At 41.1% G+C, this 15,718-nt stretch overlaps 1 protein-coding gene across 2 annotated transcripts in view; it reads right to left on the bottom strand.

The window, feature by feature from the left end:
• The window catches only part of NTRK2 (neurotrophic receptor tyrosine kinase 2), a 199,462-nt gene that overhangs the window by 36,126 nt on the left and 147,618 nt on the right, over nt 1-15,718 (bottom strand). For both annotated transcript variants that reach the window (XM_062599007.1, XM_062599003.1), the window contains 2 exons: nt 11,429-11,601; nt 7,951-8,185 (listed from right to left, as the gene is read on the bottom strand). In XM_062599007.1, the coding sequence (XP_062454991.1) occupies nt 7,951-8,185; nt 11,429-11,601 (408 nt within the window). The remainder of the gene's footprint in view (nt 1-7,950; nt 8,186-11,428; nt 11,602-15,718) is intronic.

The raw sequence follows: 15,718 nt of genomic DNA, 5'->3' as shown, positions 1-15,718 counted from the left end.
CCACTACAGATGCTGGACAGCTGATGCTGCTCCTTTTCCTAGCAGTAATATGGAAAACTTTCTTGGACTCTCCTCTTAGGAGCCGTGTCAGTGAAAACAGATGGAAACAAAACTATAAGCAAGACCAATGACCCTGATGTGAAGATGATGAGAAAACTCCGTTTGAGTTGCAAGCATCTATAGCCACATTAAAAAATGATGGAACTACACATGTTTGAGCCAAAGCTGAATTTGGCCTCTCTGTGTAGCATTCAGAAGGTAAGGAAACTGGGATCCAAGAGAAAACACTAAGAATCAGGGATTAACTGGGGAAAGAGCTTGTTTCCTGCACGCAACAAAATGTACTCTGGCATGCACTAGTAGTAACAGGCATCAAGCCATGTCGCTAATCATTTAGCACCAGGATAATGCTCTGTTTTAGTGTATACAAGTTTCTAACAGCTGACACAGTAGTGGCCCTTAGGAAACTTGTAAAAGCCCTCTAAAATCATTAGACCTAATTCTACTCATGATTACATTGCTATAAGCTCACAGTTACCACACTGAATTCAAGTGATCTACTTCAGACTTACATCTATGGAGCCAGCCTATTATTTCCTGTATTGTCTCCAGTTGCATGAAATCATCTGCACACATACTGCAGGGCTGCTGGCACCCACCATCCTCCCATCACTGTAGATGATGTAGTGAGCCTCTGACGGAGGAGGAGAGCCACCAAGTCCATTTAGGGAAGCAGACAGTTTCCTTAGAGCAATGGATGCAAAAATAGCAGCTAATAAAAAGCCTTCAAACTGTGTCTTCGAACGGTGACAATTCAATACACGTACCTACAAGGATGCTTGACAAGCTGCTTTACTTCTCAGCAACTCCTTCGTGTTTTTTTGAGTGCAGCCTCCACCAGACTCTCCCACACAGGTATTCAGCTCTGCAGTGGCAGCTGAGACCTGCAGGTGTTTGCTGCTTTTGCCCCTTTTGAATATTCAGATGCTTGCTCCTCACTGTAAACATTTGTACTGTGGTACTTGCCTGGCTAGCTACAGCCCAAATAACAATAACTATGCTTTTCTTTTTTTAGTCTGTTGCTGTTATGCATTAATTCTCTTTGCAAATAGCACTTGGTACTGGAAATAGCTTTACAGAGATCACTCTTTGGTGATTACTTTACTAGCATTATTTTTTAGCAAATGTTTCATACATAGAGTCACCAGAAAACATGTATTATGCTGTTGCCAGAAATACAGTACTGTATAATATTAGGTATTAGGCTCAAACATGAAGGAAGAACTGTGCTTAGGGGCCAGATGCTCTTTGCCATTTCACTACTCTATTACCAACGTTATTTCACTGTCTTCAGAGCTGCTACTCTAGATTTACTGACCAATAGTGAAGATCACAATCTGGCCTGCTTCTCAAGGTCAAAATGGTTTCTAGAAAGGGTTTTTGCTCTTATTATGTAGAAAAAGGATCAGAAAGATGGATTTTTTAGAACTGGCTTGGACTATCAAATTCTATAATCCTTAATTTTTCTGGAAGTCGTTCTGGGAAGCTCAAAGGCATAGTAACTTCTCATATCTTAACTGAAAGTGCATGGGAACTGTAAATTTCAAAAAGATATCCTCTTCCAAAATATCTTATTTAAATAGATCAAGAAACAAAAAAAAAGCCACAAAAACCTAGGAAACTTTATTTACAAACCTTCCTTTCTCCCTCAGCTTTTTACTTTTTAGTTCCATGACTCTGTTTCTTTACCTCTTCACTTGTCACCAAATTAGACAAGGCCTGAATTTTAATTAAAAAAAAAAGAAAGAAAAAAAGAAGGAAGCTAAAAATAAAAGAGACAATGGTCTTCACAACCACTAGAGGTACAAAATGTACCAGTAGGAACTGCAAAGTCATTCATTTAGGGATTGAAATGAAAACCTTCAATGAAGGGAACATTCTTCTTTGGAAGCAGTAGAAGATGAGAGTGGCCCAGGGTGCTCTTTGACAACACAGTGACGATGTGCAATATGACATAGGCTACTTTGAGTGTAGGATGTCTTATGCAGCATATTTTCATTAAAGGCTGGGAAGTACTTTGCACTCTGATCTAGGAATGGGCAAAATCACATTTGGAAAATCTTGTTCACTGTTCTAATAGTTTCTCTACCAGAAGGAGACATTTGAACGGAAAGACGTGTGGAGAAGGTTTCTAGGATGGGAAGAAAAATGCAGAACCTTTTCTCCTGACAGATTTCTTTAACCCTCTGAAACAGAGTCTGGGAGGGGAAAGGATCACTCTGTAGATATGTTTGAGATGTACACCAGGAAGGGAGAAAAAAGTTTTTTGTTGGAGGATAATGTGATCAAGTGGGTGTGAACTGGTTAGGCATTAGTTTAGGCTACAGATTAAAAAGAAAGTCTCCAATCACAAGGAGAGAGAGGTTGTGGCAGCCTTACAGGCAAAGCCTTAGCCGCAGGACCCTAGTTATTTGCTACATTCATATTGATAAATTGATGGAAGGGGGCTTTATGCCTATGCAGGAGTAATCCAGGAATTAGAAATTTAAGCTTCAGAGGGACATCTGAGAGACATTTGAAAAAAGCATGTCAGTATTTTGGTGGTGGTGCCTTTTCTCTCTCTCTCTCTCTTTTTTTTTTTTTTTTTTTTTTTTTTTTTTTTTTGCCTCTTGCTGTATAATTTGGTTCTGGATTAAGCTCTGTCCTCACACTTCCCTGAGACACTGAGGACAGAAAACTGCCAAAAGCAGGATGCTGGGCAAGATGCGCTTCAAAGGGCGTCAAGAAATCCCAGTAATGCCAGGTTGGTGCAGCTGGTTTTGTGCACTTGCTACTTGCTAGATCAGAAAATAATTTTCACTGAAACGCACTGACAGGGATTGTTGTCACCTCCTGTTGCCTGAGGTGTGTCTGACTTCCTAGGTGCTCTCACATATTTTTGCCAAATATAAGTTCTTTTATAAAGCTCTAAAGGTGATGTCTTTAATTTCTCCCTTTTTGCGATGGCAAGCTGTAGTTTTTATGGCTTTTCATAGAATAGAATCGGTAATGTTGGAAGGGACCTCTGGAGATCATCTAGTCCAACCTCCCTGCTCAAGCAGGGTCACCTAGAGCATGTTAGACAGGGTTGCATCCAGGCAGGCCTTGAATATCTCCAGAGAAGGAGACTCCACAACCTCTCTGAGCAACCTGGTCCAGTGCTCCATCACTCTCACACTGAAGAAATTCCCCCTCACGTTCAGGCAGAACTTCCAGAACATTGCCTCTTGTCCTGTCACACAGGACAACTGAAAAGAGTTTGTCCCCATCCCCTTGACACCCTCCCTTCAGGTACTTGTACACACTGATAAGATCCCCCCTCAGTCTTCTCTTCCCCAGGCTGAAGAGGCCCAGCTCTCGCAGCCGTTCCTCATAGGGCAGGTGCTCCAGCCCTCTGATCATCTTTGTAGCCCTACGCTGGACTCTCTCCAGTAGTTCCATGTCTCTCTTGTACTGGGGAGCCCAGAACTGGACACAGCAACGTTTTCTATAGAAGGGGCTGAAAGTGTTAACGGGTATTGGGTTTTCTACATGGCTAGTCGGAGCCCTGATGTTCTTGTGGGTCTTCCTGCATTTATAATCTAAAATATGGCTTTCGGGACTAGTGGAAGGTCAGGGTCAGTAACCTATGTAGTCTCATCCAATCCTATGTCCTTTGCTCTCTTTGAGTAGCAGAAGAATGATGCAAGCATGGTGCAAGATAGGCAGAGGATAAAAAGAGAAACCAGGTCACTGGGCAGAACCACATCCCCTGGAGTCCTTCCACCCCATCTCTGCCAAAAATTGAGGAAACGAACTTGTGACATAATTTCTAAACCTCCCCATCCCTTTAGAGTGAGATGGCCTAAAGGAAACCCATTAATAGTCCCAGGCTTTGGATAGATCCACACGTGCTTTGTACAAGCAGAGGCAAACAGTCCTTACTTCCTCCACTCTTCCTTGCACTGTTGCGTAAAGGCAAGTTATACAATAGCCAAACAGAGATTGCACAATTTAGCTCCATAAATCTAAATCAGAAACAGAGCCTCTGTGTTGCACTGGACAGACAGTGGAACGGTGAATTCTGGTCCTAATGAAGTTAATGGCAAAGCTCTTGCTTACTGCAGTGAGATCACAATTTCATTCAAAATCTTGGCTCAAGTCTGCAGCTGTCTGACCAGGATGTATATTTAAAGCATATCTCTGTTAAGTTTTTCTGAGTACTGGGATGAGTTGATCTTCCTTTTATTTTTTTAGCTCTTTGCTTATGAAGAAACATAGAAACATAGAAACATAGAAAAGTACTTTAAGGGCAGATACTGAGTAAGCACTTGCATACTTGAATTGTAAGCCTGAAAATGGTCTGAAATAGTACCTTTGAGTGCAGAAACAAATATTAGTGAATGAGTTGTCTCCATGCTTCGATGTCAATACTTCAAGCTACTGAAAGCTGCAGATGAGTCACATTATTTGGGTATAAGATGGGAAACCCCCAATTCTTGAGTTCAATAGATGTCAGAAAAAGAAAAGCCGCTAATGAACTTGAAACCTAAGCTCTGCAAGGAAATAAGTATGTGAAAAGATCCACTGCTCTACAAGGACTGTGGTGAAGCAGTGTCAGCGGAGCTGCTTGGCACACAGAACAAACCACTTGCCAGTTCCTTTAGTTTGGCCTGAGGTGGACAGCAGCTCTGGGTAAGAAAACCCAGTGCAATTTCTTCATGTCCTGAGGCTCATCTGGTCTGACTTTTGAAAACTACTGCTGTTTCATTAAATGTTAGCAGGTCTTTCCCCTCCCCTAAGATTCCTGTCTAATGAAGAAGAAGGGAAAAAAGAAGCGAAGAAAGAGCAGAAAGCTTGTGCAGCCAGGACCACACATTACATATTCTGAACCCAAAGGTTATTTCTCTCTCACTCTTCCCTGAAGCACCTCTTAACAACTGAGCTGATTCAGTGTAGAATGTCATTAACAATCTAACAGTGAATAAAGACTGGGGATGATCCTTATTTTACAGAAACAAGCTACAAATAATCATCTTGGACAAATTAAACATCCTGACAGGACAGCAGTACATCAGCAAACTAGTTCCAGTGTATTAATAAATAAAACTATCACACCATTTATTTCAGACCATTTTGGAGCTGTATAAATCCTTGCAATGAACATGCTGTCAAGGTTGGGGAAGAATTGCTTCCATGTATGTGATCAAACCTGAACAGTTAGAAAGACCTACCCCGCTCTAAACAATTAGGTACAGTAGGTCAGAGCTATCCCAGCGTCGTTGCTGACAGTTTCATTACTCTGGCTTACCATGGACATAATTCTCCAGGCAAGCAGCTGGTAAGTTATCACAGCCTTGACTGTTTTGTAACCAGCTTCTGACCAACTCACTTAGGGCTCAAGGAGGGCCTGACAAAATCTCATAGGCTTGACTATAGTTTCCAGCTTTCATCAGTGTGGAGGATGGCTGCAGGGCAGGCTGCAAGGCTCTGTCCCAACTCTGCACCAGCCAAAAGCCTATTGGAGCCTGCTGGAGAAATGATCCTTCCTGGTTTTATCACTGTGTGGAAAAAGTGACCGACCAAATTTAAGTTTCAAATCCCTGTATCATACTGCTAACTACCTCATCTCATCATCAGTTTGGATGGAGACATGCTACTTTGCACCATCATTCACCTGCTTGGACACCGGTCTACCTATTTCACTTTTTATCCACATTTTTCTTTTACTAACACCTCTCCACTTTCCCTTCATACCCTGTTCATTCCCTGTCTCACATCTATTATTCACAGTACCTTTTCTTCTCCATATCTCTCCTCCTTTCTTACTCCTTCGACCCCACTCATCCTCCTTTGGCCTCTGAATGAGAAAAGACAAAGTGACAAAGAGGGAGAGAAGAAGAAAGGCAATGATGGATGTGGAAACAGATATAAATGTTGAAGAGAGGGAATCAGAGTGGACATATGAGAAAAGCAGTGCATCAGTTGAATGAGGGGTTTTGAGAGGTACCCAAGAAATGCACCAGCTTACCCAGAATATCCTCTGGTGAATGCCTGCTTTTTCCAGGTCACATCTCAGGCATGACAAAACCTTGGCCTTGTTCTGAACTCCCACTTTGGTTTTTGCTTTGCTCATGTGCTTATATGCAAGACTCAAACATTAAACCAAGAGGAACATGTGCAGATGAGATAATAGTAGTACATGCTTGTGCCAGGTCTCAGTTTTCCCTAGAAAGCCCATAGGATTAGCCAGCTTCCATCCTCCTTTGGGTTTAGTTTCTCTGTAGCAAGGAGTAACTCATTTTTTTTCGAAAAAGTACAAAGCAAAGCATTCATCATTTCAAAATGCCTTTGACTGTCAAGACCTTTGCAAACATTCACTATTAAGCATTCAATCTTAAGTGTAATGATAAACATGGCAAAAAAATCTAGCCCTACTGAAATACAGAACAGATACATGCCTCCAGTCCCAGCAGGTATTACTCATCCTTCAGATGCAAAATCAAGAAACCTTAGATCTTGGTGCTCACTGATATCCTCTCAAACACAAATATTGCCAGTGATTACTGATTACTATTACAAATATAGCCAGTTATACTATTTTGCAAGTACTGAAATGAAGTCATACCTGTTTTACGTTGATCAGATAGCTTGAAGTGCCAAATTTCCAAAATAACAAAATATAAAGGAATCTAGTTTGTACTACTAAATATTACGTTTGCTTGTTGATCAAAAAGGCAAAGAACAAAGGAAAATGCTACTTCTCAGCTGTTATGAGAAACAACACTCTAAGACAATTCTTGTACCTTGCTTCCTCTGCCCTATCCAGCCTCCACCAGACAGAACAGCAATCTCTTTTCAGGCATCCAACAAACACTGGTGCAGAAATGACACTGTCCTTGTTATGGACACAGCAGCCCCACTAAGGTAGGTAAGGAAGAGACCTTTATTTTATCCACAAGGAATTGTGATGTGGGAGACATACAGAGAATGTGCTTAGCAAAGCTGAGTAGCTCATGTTACGGGATACAGCTCTAGCATTTACAAAATAACACTTGGCCATGGATTGCCTTTCACAAAATCCTGATAGTCCAGCTCCACTCATGAAGCTATGTTTGTTGTAATAAACACAAATGCGGTCAACTGCATGACTCGCCACGTAGTACAAAGCCAACATTAGCAGCAGTATCAGTGAACACACTCATAATTATTGTAGTGATGCTAGAAGCCTTTGACAAACTTCACAGATTGTTTTATGACAACTGAGCTCAGCAAAAAAGGCCTGGGCCAGGCTATGAACATGCACCATGGGTTGTCCTTACCCACCACTGAGTTACAGCTCTCACCAGAGTGACATGAAACAACTGTTCAATCATAAACAGTACGACTAAAGAACTGGCTTAAGGCAGGAAATACTTGCTGTCAACTTTTAATGTGCTGAACATATAACCATTTCTGCATTAGTGCCTTCCTAAGTAAAATAGCTGTTTAGTCCAGTGCTTACAACTATGCAAGCAAACCGAAACATACAATTCATGAAAGTTATAACTTCCATTTGTCTTAGAAATGCAGAAGATCATATTTTAGCAACTCCTGAGTGTTGGGACAAATGTGATCATCCAATTTTCATTTTTATCTGCTTCTTCCTCATGAAGGCCAAGCAAGTATGCTGAATTTTTGACCACGGGAAAGGACTTTTCAATGATTTATTAGATAATAACACCAACATATATAAACAACAGGACTTGCCAATCTTATTAATTATCTCCCAATTTACCAAAATTTTGTAACTCAAAACCAGCTGCTCCATATGCTGCCTTCTAAATCACCTGACAGACAGATGGTCCGGTATAAAAGTAGTATCAGTCAGATCAATGTGGTGAGATGACGGAACAATATCTCAGTTATTACTGATTACAGCAGTTCACTTACCCTATAGTAGTCAGTGCTGTACACATCTCTAGACATCCCAAAATCTCCAATCTTCACCAGCAGGTTCTCACCAACCAGGCAATTCCGGGTAGCAAGATCCCGATGCACAAAGTGCTGTGATGCCAGGTAAACCATACCAGCAGCAATCTGCTGCGCAATGTGGAGCATCTGGGATTGGGTCAGCTCAGCTGGACGGTTGCCTTCTGCCATCAGTACTGCATCTGGTCCATGTGCCCTACATCAAAATACAAGCTGATGAAGTGACAGACCACTTGTAAGCCAAAGATATGAAAGGCATGTGTGGGCCTAAAACCACACAAGTGACTCAAGTGTAATGACAAAAAGAAATGTAAATTCATTGGTGAAATGGGAGAGCTTCTCTTAGCTTCTTTCCTCTTGTTTTGTTCCATGGTGAAAAAGGCAGAAGGTTTGAAGAGCATTACATAATGGACAATATATTGTTCAAGGAAACAAGCAGATGAAAGGTTTATAACAATACCTCTCAGTCCTAAACCACTACCTTTCTCCTGCTCTGCTCCAGCAATCTTTTCTGGGGAAAGACTTGCAAATGTAGCTGACTGATGTGATGGAAGCCTAAGACTGATACTCTGCCATGCAGTGGTATGCATAGCACTACTCTTCCCATACAGGAATGACCAGCTTCCCCTTGATTTCCACAGGGGTCATTGAGCATTTCTATCTTTTCTTCAAGAAGAAAGAACTAACTTCCTTCTCAGATGCAATCTGAGGGGAAAAAGGCAGCAATTTTAGGTTTATATTTTCAATTTCCTGTCATAGTATAGAATAGGAAAACGTTTTTGCTGATTTCACCAGTGAAGGCATGTTCTGCTCCATCCAGTAATTATCAACAATGGAAAAAGGAGTCTAGCCTGAACAACTAAATAGCTTCAGAAATAGGGGTTTTTCAAGATCTAGCAAGCTCCTAAGATGCACTGATCATCTGACTCATGAGAAACTCCTACAGCGGCTGGGGCAAAGAAAGCACCTTTGAATTTGTAAATGCTAATAAAGCTCTACAACTCTCATGTGTCACCAACCCTAACATTACTTGCTCTGAAACACATATGACACATCTTAGTACCTTGAAGATACAGATATCAATATCTAGTCAATAGAGGTGAAGTGTAGCCTTCATCTATCCCTGAGGAAGGGCACAGGAATTTGTAAAAAAGTTGCAAATTAATAAAAACCTATGAGATCAAATCTGATACTATCTGTTAGAAATATGATACTAAAATTGTCCTGGGGAAGAACTTCATGAGCAAAGTTTCAGATGTGAGAAAGGAACACAGGAGAATTTGCAGTGTTGCTGGGACTGTACCTGGTACCAGGCAAAGAAGCTAACTGCAGTTGTTCTGCCATGCAGCACAAGCAGCCATTCAGCTGATGGTGGTAGGGAGGAAAGAAGGATATGAAATCCCCAACCACAACACAAAGACAAATTTCTAAGCAATGAAAAGCACTGTAGCTCTTCACTGCACTGATATTTTTTAGCAATCTTTCTCAAATGTGAAGCTCTGAATCTATTAAATTAGACCTCTTCATCTCTTACTAGCTTCCTTGATGAGATGGTCCATATCTAATGAAACTTTTGGATAATTTTTAACACTCCATCCACCTTGCTTGTCTTCTTGCTGCCAGCTCAGCACTGTCAGTAGTCACCAACAGAATTTCCTTTGGATCCACATCAGTCTCCATTAGCCTCCAAGAGTAGGGCCAGTGTAACTTTGGGGCTGTAGTCCTGTATCTGAAGCAGCCGTTGGCTGCACACAGTCAGCAAAGGCTCCTTTGGGTTAAATTTCAGATATGTTTTTCCCTAACAGCCTTTGGTGGCGCTGTAGGGTAAGAAATACAAGCTTTTCCAGCCTGCTTACAGCTAACCTCTGATCTGCAGCACAAGCTGCGGCAAATGTGAGAGGAATGACAAATCGGAGCTTAGGTTTAACAGCTTATCCCAGCATAATCATTTTATGTTCTAAAGACAAGGGATGATTAATAATTAAAACAAAAAGAAAACTTAACATAGGAAATATACTGTCTGCTAAACTACCTTTCTCTACAGCAATTCAAAATCAGAGTTAGGAGGTAAGAAAAGGCTAATCACAAAAAAATCAACGAATAAGTATTTCTCATGAGGACACTGAATCAGCTGCAAATCTAGGCTGCTCTAATGCAGGTTCAGCACTCTGAAAAAGCAGTGGACGGACATCTTTGGAAAGCATACTCTGCATCCACAGCAGAGGTCCAAGCAGGCAAATGCAAAATGCCTCAAGATTTCTCTGACAACACACTTAAACCCTCTGCCAGAGAAACAATCAGTCTGGGGAAAGTACTGTTTGCTCTGAATCCCCGGCTCAGCCCTTGGTCTCCCTGCCAACCCTGCCAGTAAAGGAGGAGGCTAGTTGATGTCATTTGCTTTTACGATGTGGCTATTTGTTCACTGGGGATTAGAAGGACATCAAACTCATTTCACAAATGCTATCAAAAACTCGTAAATGGTGACACTACTAGTCACTAGCAATTTCACTCAGAAACAGAATCTGAACCCATTTAAAGGGACATCAGTTTGATTGTGTCAGTGGCATGCATTACACATATCTTTCTAAGATGGAGGTGGCCACTACCTCCAGGTAGCAGAAGGAATCTCAGTACACTGAAATGCTTTTGTGATACCCTTTGATGAAAAAACATAGAAGACCTTGAAAGAATAGTCCATTATGCAAATGGTTTTTATGTAAGAGCAAAAGCTATTTCTTAACTGCTTATTTGTATGTCAACGATTGCAGACTACTATAAATGGCACATACACAAAGCCACTGGACATAACTTGCTGGTTCATAAGTTACCTATTACTGTGAACATTAGGTATCACCTATTTATTTATGATTGCTTCACTACCAAATTTCAATTTCAGATGGGCATTGCTGAATAGCTTCAGAAAATAAAGCTCCAATCCAGCACCCATGCTGTAGCAATTTCCATTGTACTGAAGTTTCCAAGCCTAACAGTTTTGTTGCTGCAGATTTATGGTACCCTTTCCAAAACATTGAGAGGAGGGAAGAGAAAAGGGGTTAGATTTCCAAAAGCTTTTAGACACCTTCAGACAGAGATAGGTGTTGAGTGGGATCTTCCCAAGCGCTAGGAGAAAGGAGGCAAGAGAGCGATTCCTACTGCAAGCTTTATAACTAAACATCTCAGAACATACTGAAATATACTGAAAACACTATTCTTTTGTTGAAGGCACAAGGATTAGCTTAGTCATTCTTCCAAAAAGGTTAGGAAACAATGAGCCCAACAACACAGTAAATGAGATGTACCAGCACTGTGTTGCACAGATTTTCATTCCTAGGTGCCTGTGTTTTCATTAGCAGTAAATAATCTGGCATTAAGTACCAGCAACGCCCACCTTCTCTGCCCACTTCTGCCTCTTCAGTACAAGGCACACAGGTGGATTTACCTGAGGAATTTGTTCAGATCTCCATGCTTCATATACTCAAAGACCATGATGAGCGGATCACCTTCGACGCAGACGCCGTAGAACTTGACGATGTGCTCATGCTGCAGATTCGTCAGCAGCTCTGCCTCGCGGTGGAAGTCCTTCCGGGCATTGTCACTGGCATCCTTCAGCGTCTGGCAGGGGAAAGGGAGATGTAAGGAAGAGGAGATGTTTGCAGAAGGTAATGAACATGCGGGAAGGCACTGTAAGGGTGAGATAAGGACACTCTACTGTGAAAAGGATGGAGAAAGTACATTCTTAATAACTGCTTTAGAAATGCAGATGTGGTGTATAAGTGCAATTAAATAGTGTCGGTACAATTTTTGTTCCCCTGCCACATGTCATCCCATAAAACTATTTTTATTGTAAGAGGATGCATGAATACTCAGGACCTTACTGTGCCAAGCGTTTTTCAAACAGAACAAAGAAACTAACCTTATTCAAAGTGCATACTAGTACACGGCTGGTCCATATCCTTTAGCATTTAACTCAGGCAAAACCCCGGTATCCTGTTGGTATTCCCCTCTGTTTCAAATTCTTTAAAGTAAAGCTTTGTTTGCTTAAAATGCTTAGTAGTAATGTAGGTGCATTTGTTTTGTGTTATTAAAGTTGTTGCTGACGTGGGCCCCTATTACGTGCTATGCATAAGGAAGATTTATACAAGGTTCATCCCTGGACCAGAACTTACAACCTGAGACTGTAGCCAGAGACTTTTTTGGAATTCAGTGAAATTACTTACATGCCTAAGATGAAGCATATGTAAAAGTTACTGGAGAACAAATCCTAAATTGATGAACACAGAGGAAGCAGATGCAGAACAGAACTGGGAAGGGGAGGGGATTCAATTTTTTTCACATTTATACAGCTTTAAAATCTTGCATATTTTCATTTATAGGAAAAATATTAACATTGGGTCAAATAGGAGGCTTACATTTTGTTTAATGAAATGATGCTAGTTAGATCACCACAGAGGCAGTTTAAGATCTCTCTATAAAAACTTTGCTTCATAAGCAAGGAATTCTTTCACGCACCAGAAAACCAAATGCTGACACCAATTAAAATAAGGAAAAATCATAATTAACAGTATACTACTGCTATGCCCTACTTGCATAAGGTACACAGGTTGCACTATATTAATTCAAATAATATTTTTACAACAGTAAGAGAGTGATAGCAGGTTACCTGTCCTTACAAATTATTCACAGAAACAGAAGACTAGACACTGCGCTCTAACTACAGCTCAACTCAGTGTGAAAGAAAATGAAACATAAAAGTAGTGGCTTTGCTTTAACTAAATATGTTTCTTCCTGGTCATCTAGTTACTCTATTTTCTGTCCTGAATTCCTAAGGTGAGCATAGGACCAATGATGCCTAAGAGAGGAGACACAGAAAAGCTGATACTGTGCAATGGTTCGACTAGGAAAGCCCATTTTTGGCTGTAACAAAATCATGGCTTGTCCAAGGTTCTCCCTGAACACAAACAATTCTATCTGCTTTTCTAGTATTATATGTGTGCATGTGTGAATGAGTGACTAGAAGATGATTTTTAGGGAAAACACTTCTTTTAGGGAAAAGCGGGGCAGACTGAACAGCTACCTACCCCACTGAGAAATTTTTTCCCAGTGGATTGTGGGCTCTACAGATGCAACAGAAATCTGTCACATCAAAAACACCCATTCCCTAAGGGGCATATTATGAACCTTGTGTGTCTTCTGGCCTAGTGCCTTTCTTCCACCAGTTCTACAAATAATGATGCAATAAGGAGTTTGGCTGCTTTAAAAGCTATGGCGTATGAGCACACAGAGCTGAAGTGGATATCAAATCAGCTCCCCACTTCTGGTCTTCATGTAGTAACATCCAAAATGGGTGAGGGCTAAATTGGAAAACCTCTACCACCTCTTCAAGGCTTTAGGATGATGCTTTAACATGATACAGGCAGTGATCCACAGTCCAATCTACAGTATATAATGGAATCACTGGGAACAATTCTGCTATCACTTGAGTTTCCTCTGGTGGGTTCAAGGATAAAGTAATTTGACCATAAGTCTTCTCAGTAACAGAATTAAACCAATTTAAATAATAATAATAATAATAATAGCAACCTGGAGAAACAAATAATCAACATGAAGAATCATAGGTCCATACTCTTTCTGACATGCTCTTTCCCTAGAAAGTCAGTAAAAACACTGATAGCTTTGCCCTGTGAGGATGGCATACTGTGTATTTGAGAAAGCGCTTTTTATCCCAGAGAAACAGCAAAATTATCATATGACAGAGCAGTTGCCATGGCAATTACACATTTTCTGTCAAAAAGCAAAATGCAGAAAGGTTTAAAACCTCGGAGAACCCAGACAGGGTTCCTTCCAAGGGGTGAGTGGAATTTCTGTTGCCCAACACTGCCAAGCCCCCTTTTCATTATTTCATGCAGCACGGAACAGATGCAACGCATGAAAGAGCTGACACAGTCAGGCAAGGAGGAGACTGGAAAGAGCTAAAATTAATAAGAATTTACATAGAATTTACATGGAATTTACATAGAAATGACACTGAGCAGTGCATTTAGCTTGTTCTCAGTGCAAGGGAAAATAAAACCAAAAGAGCACAAGACAGAGACAAAGACATATTCATTATTATTATCATTACTGACAAGTAGGCCAAAGCTCTGCATACAAAGCACTCTCACCAGTTGATGTAATTTTTGCCTGAGCAGGACTTGAGATACAACTTCATGTACTTTCCAGCCACCTGGCCTTCTTGGCCAGCAGCTAAGGAAGAGGGACATCATCTTTTGGGAACAGAGAGATGCTCTGGCTGTTGCAGAAGCTTTGTATCTGCTGAGTTTAGTCTTGTCACAGATAAAACTACCAGCCCACACTTGTTCTCCTTCAGTAGGTCTTTGCCCAGGTAGCTACTGAGAAACAGGTCTCTGCAGACCTGTGCACCACAGGGAGCACAGAACCTCAATCCACCACTACACTGTAGAGCTGCACCTGTGAGTACATCACAGAACAACAGCAGGATCTGGCTTTCACCGACTTCAATATGTCTTGGTAATGAAATACTCAGGATACTTTACCTTTACACTGTTTCAGACTTTCACTGTGAAATCCTTACAACTGCTCCCCACCACAGTACAACAGCTAAGCACTATATTTATTGCAGAAATGAAGTTTGTTTTTGACACATATCTGAACTAAGAATATCTGAAGTGTTGGAAACCTTTAGTTTCCTCTGCAGGTGTCGTGGAAATGTTTTTCACCTAATGCAGGCAGCACTCTCCTATGAGCACTACTCCAGAGCAGCAGACAACCTCCTCTCCCAACACCAGGAGAGCAAGAGGCAGCTGCTAACCTTTACCTTGGAGATCTTCCTCACCTCCAACTCCAATAAGGTTAAATGAATAAAAGAATACATAGAGGGAACAAAGCCTGTGACAAAATAGTACTGATCCAAGCCTGAAGAACTCGGTGCAGCATGGCAAAATGGCCTCCAAGAAAATGATGACTATCCCTTCATCCCTTCATCCACCTTCCTTCTCTAAAACTTCCTACAAGAAATGGTATATTAATTTGACTGAAAATTCACCCAGGAGGAGTATAATGCCCATGGACCACTTAACCTTCCGTTAAGCTCTGTGTGCACAGGTTTTGACCCACAGAGAGAGTTTTTGCTTACTCAGTGATCCTCAGAAAATGCTGGTCAAAACTAGTTTAAACTGAGACATCCAAGAAGATTGTTCTTCTTCTCTTCCAAAGGGCAAAAGTGCAAAGCTGGGGGTTGTTCATGCTAAGCCTGATTTTATCTCTTTCCAGTTTTTTTCTGGAACCCTTTCAGCTCCTTACTAGTTTGCAACAGTGAACATCAGTATTTAGGATACTGTGGAACTAAAAAGGAACAGGATGTATTTAGAGTCAGATTAACTTGCTTCTGTGAGATTCAATAGCAGGGTTTTTAGCATGCTCGGAAAACGCTGCAACAGTTGCCCAGCAACTGGCAGGCAAACATCTAACAGTACCACCAGTGAATGAAAAGAAGTTCTGACAAATCTCACACAGGTGAGATGCTTCCCCCAGGCCAGCCAGCTTGGTTTCTTTGCTGCCTAAATCCTTCTAATACTGCCTTACTTATCACCAAATATATATTTGTAATGGGCTCACTGAAGCCCTTTCACAGGGACACTCTTATTTTGGTTACACTCAGAAAGGTGAAGCTCTCTAAATCTTTTGCTTTCCATTGTGAGAACCTATCCTC

The sequence above is a fragment of the Rhea pennata genome, chromosome Z, assembly GCF_028389875.1.
Source record: "Rhea pennata isolate bPtePen1 chromosome Z, bPtePen1.pri, whole genome shotgun sequence".
NCBI lineage: Eukaryota > Metazoa > Chordata > Aves > Rheiformes > Rheidae > Rhea > Rhea pennata.
Note: the sequence above shows the minus strand (reverse complement) of the source record. Positions and strands in the feature narration are given on the sequence as shown.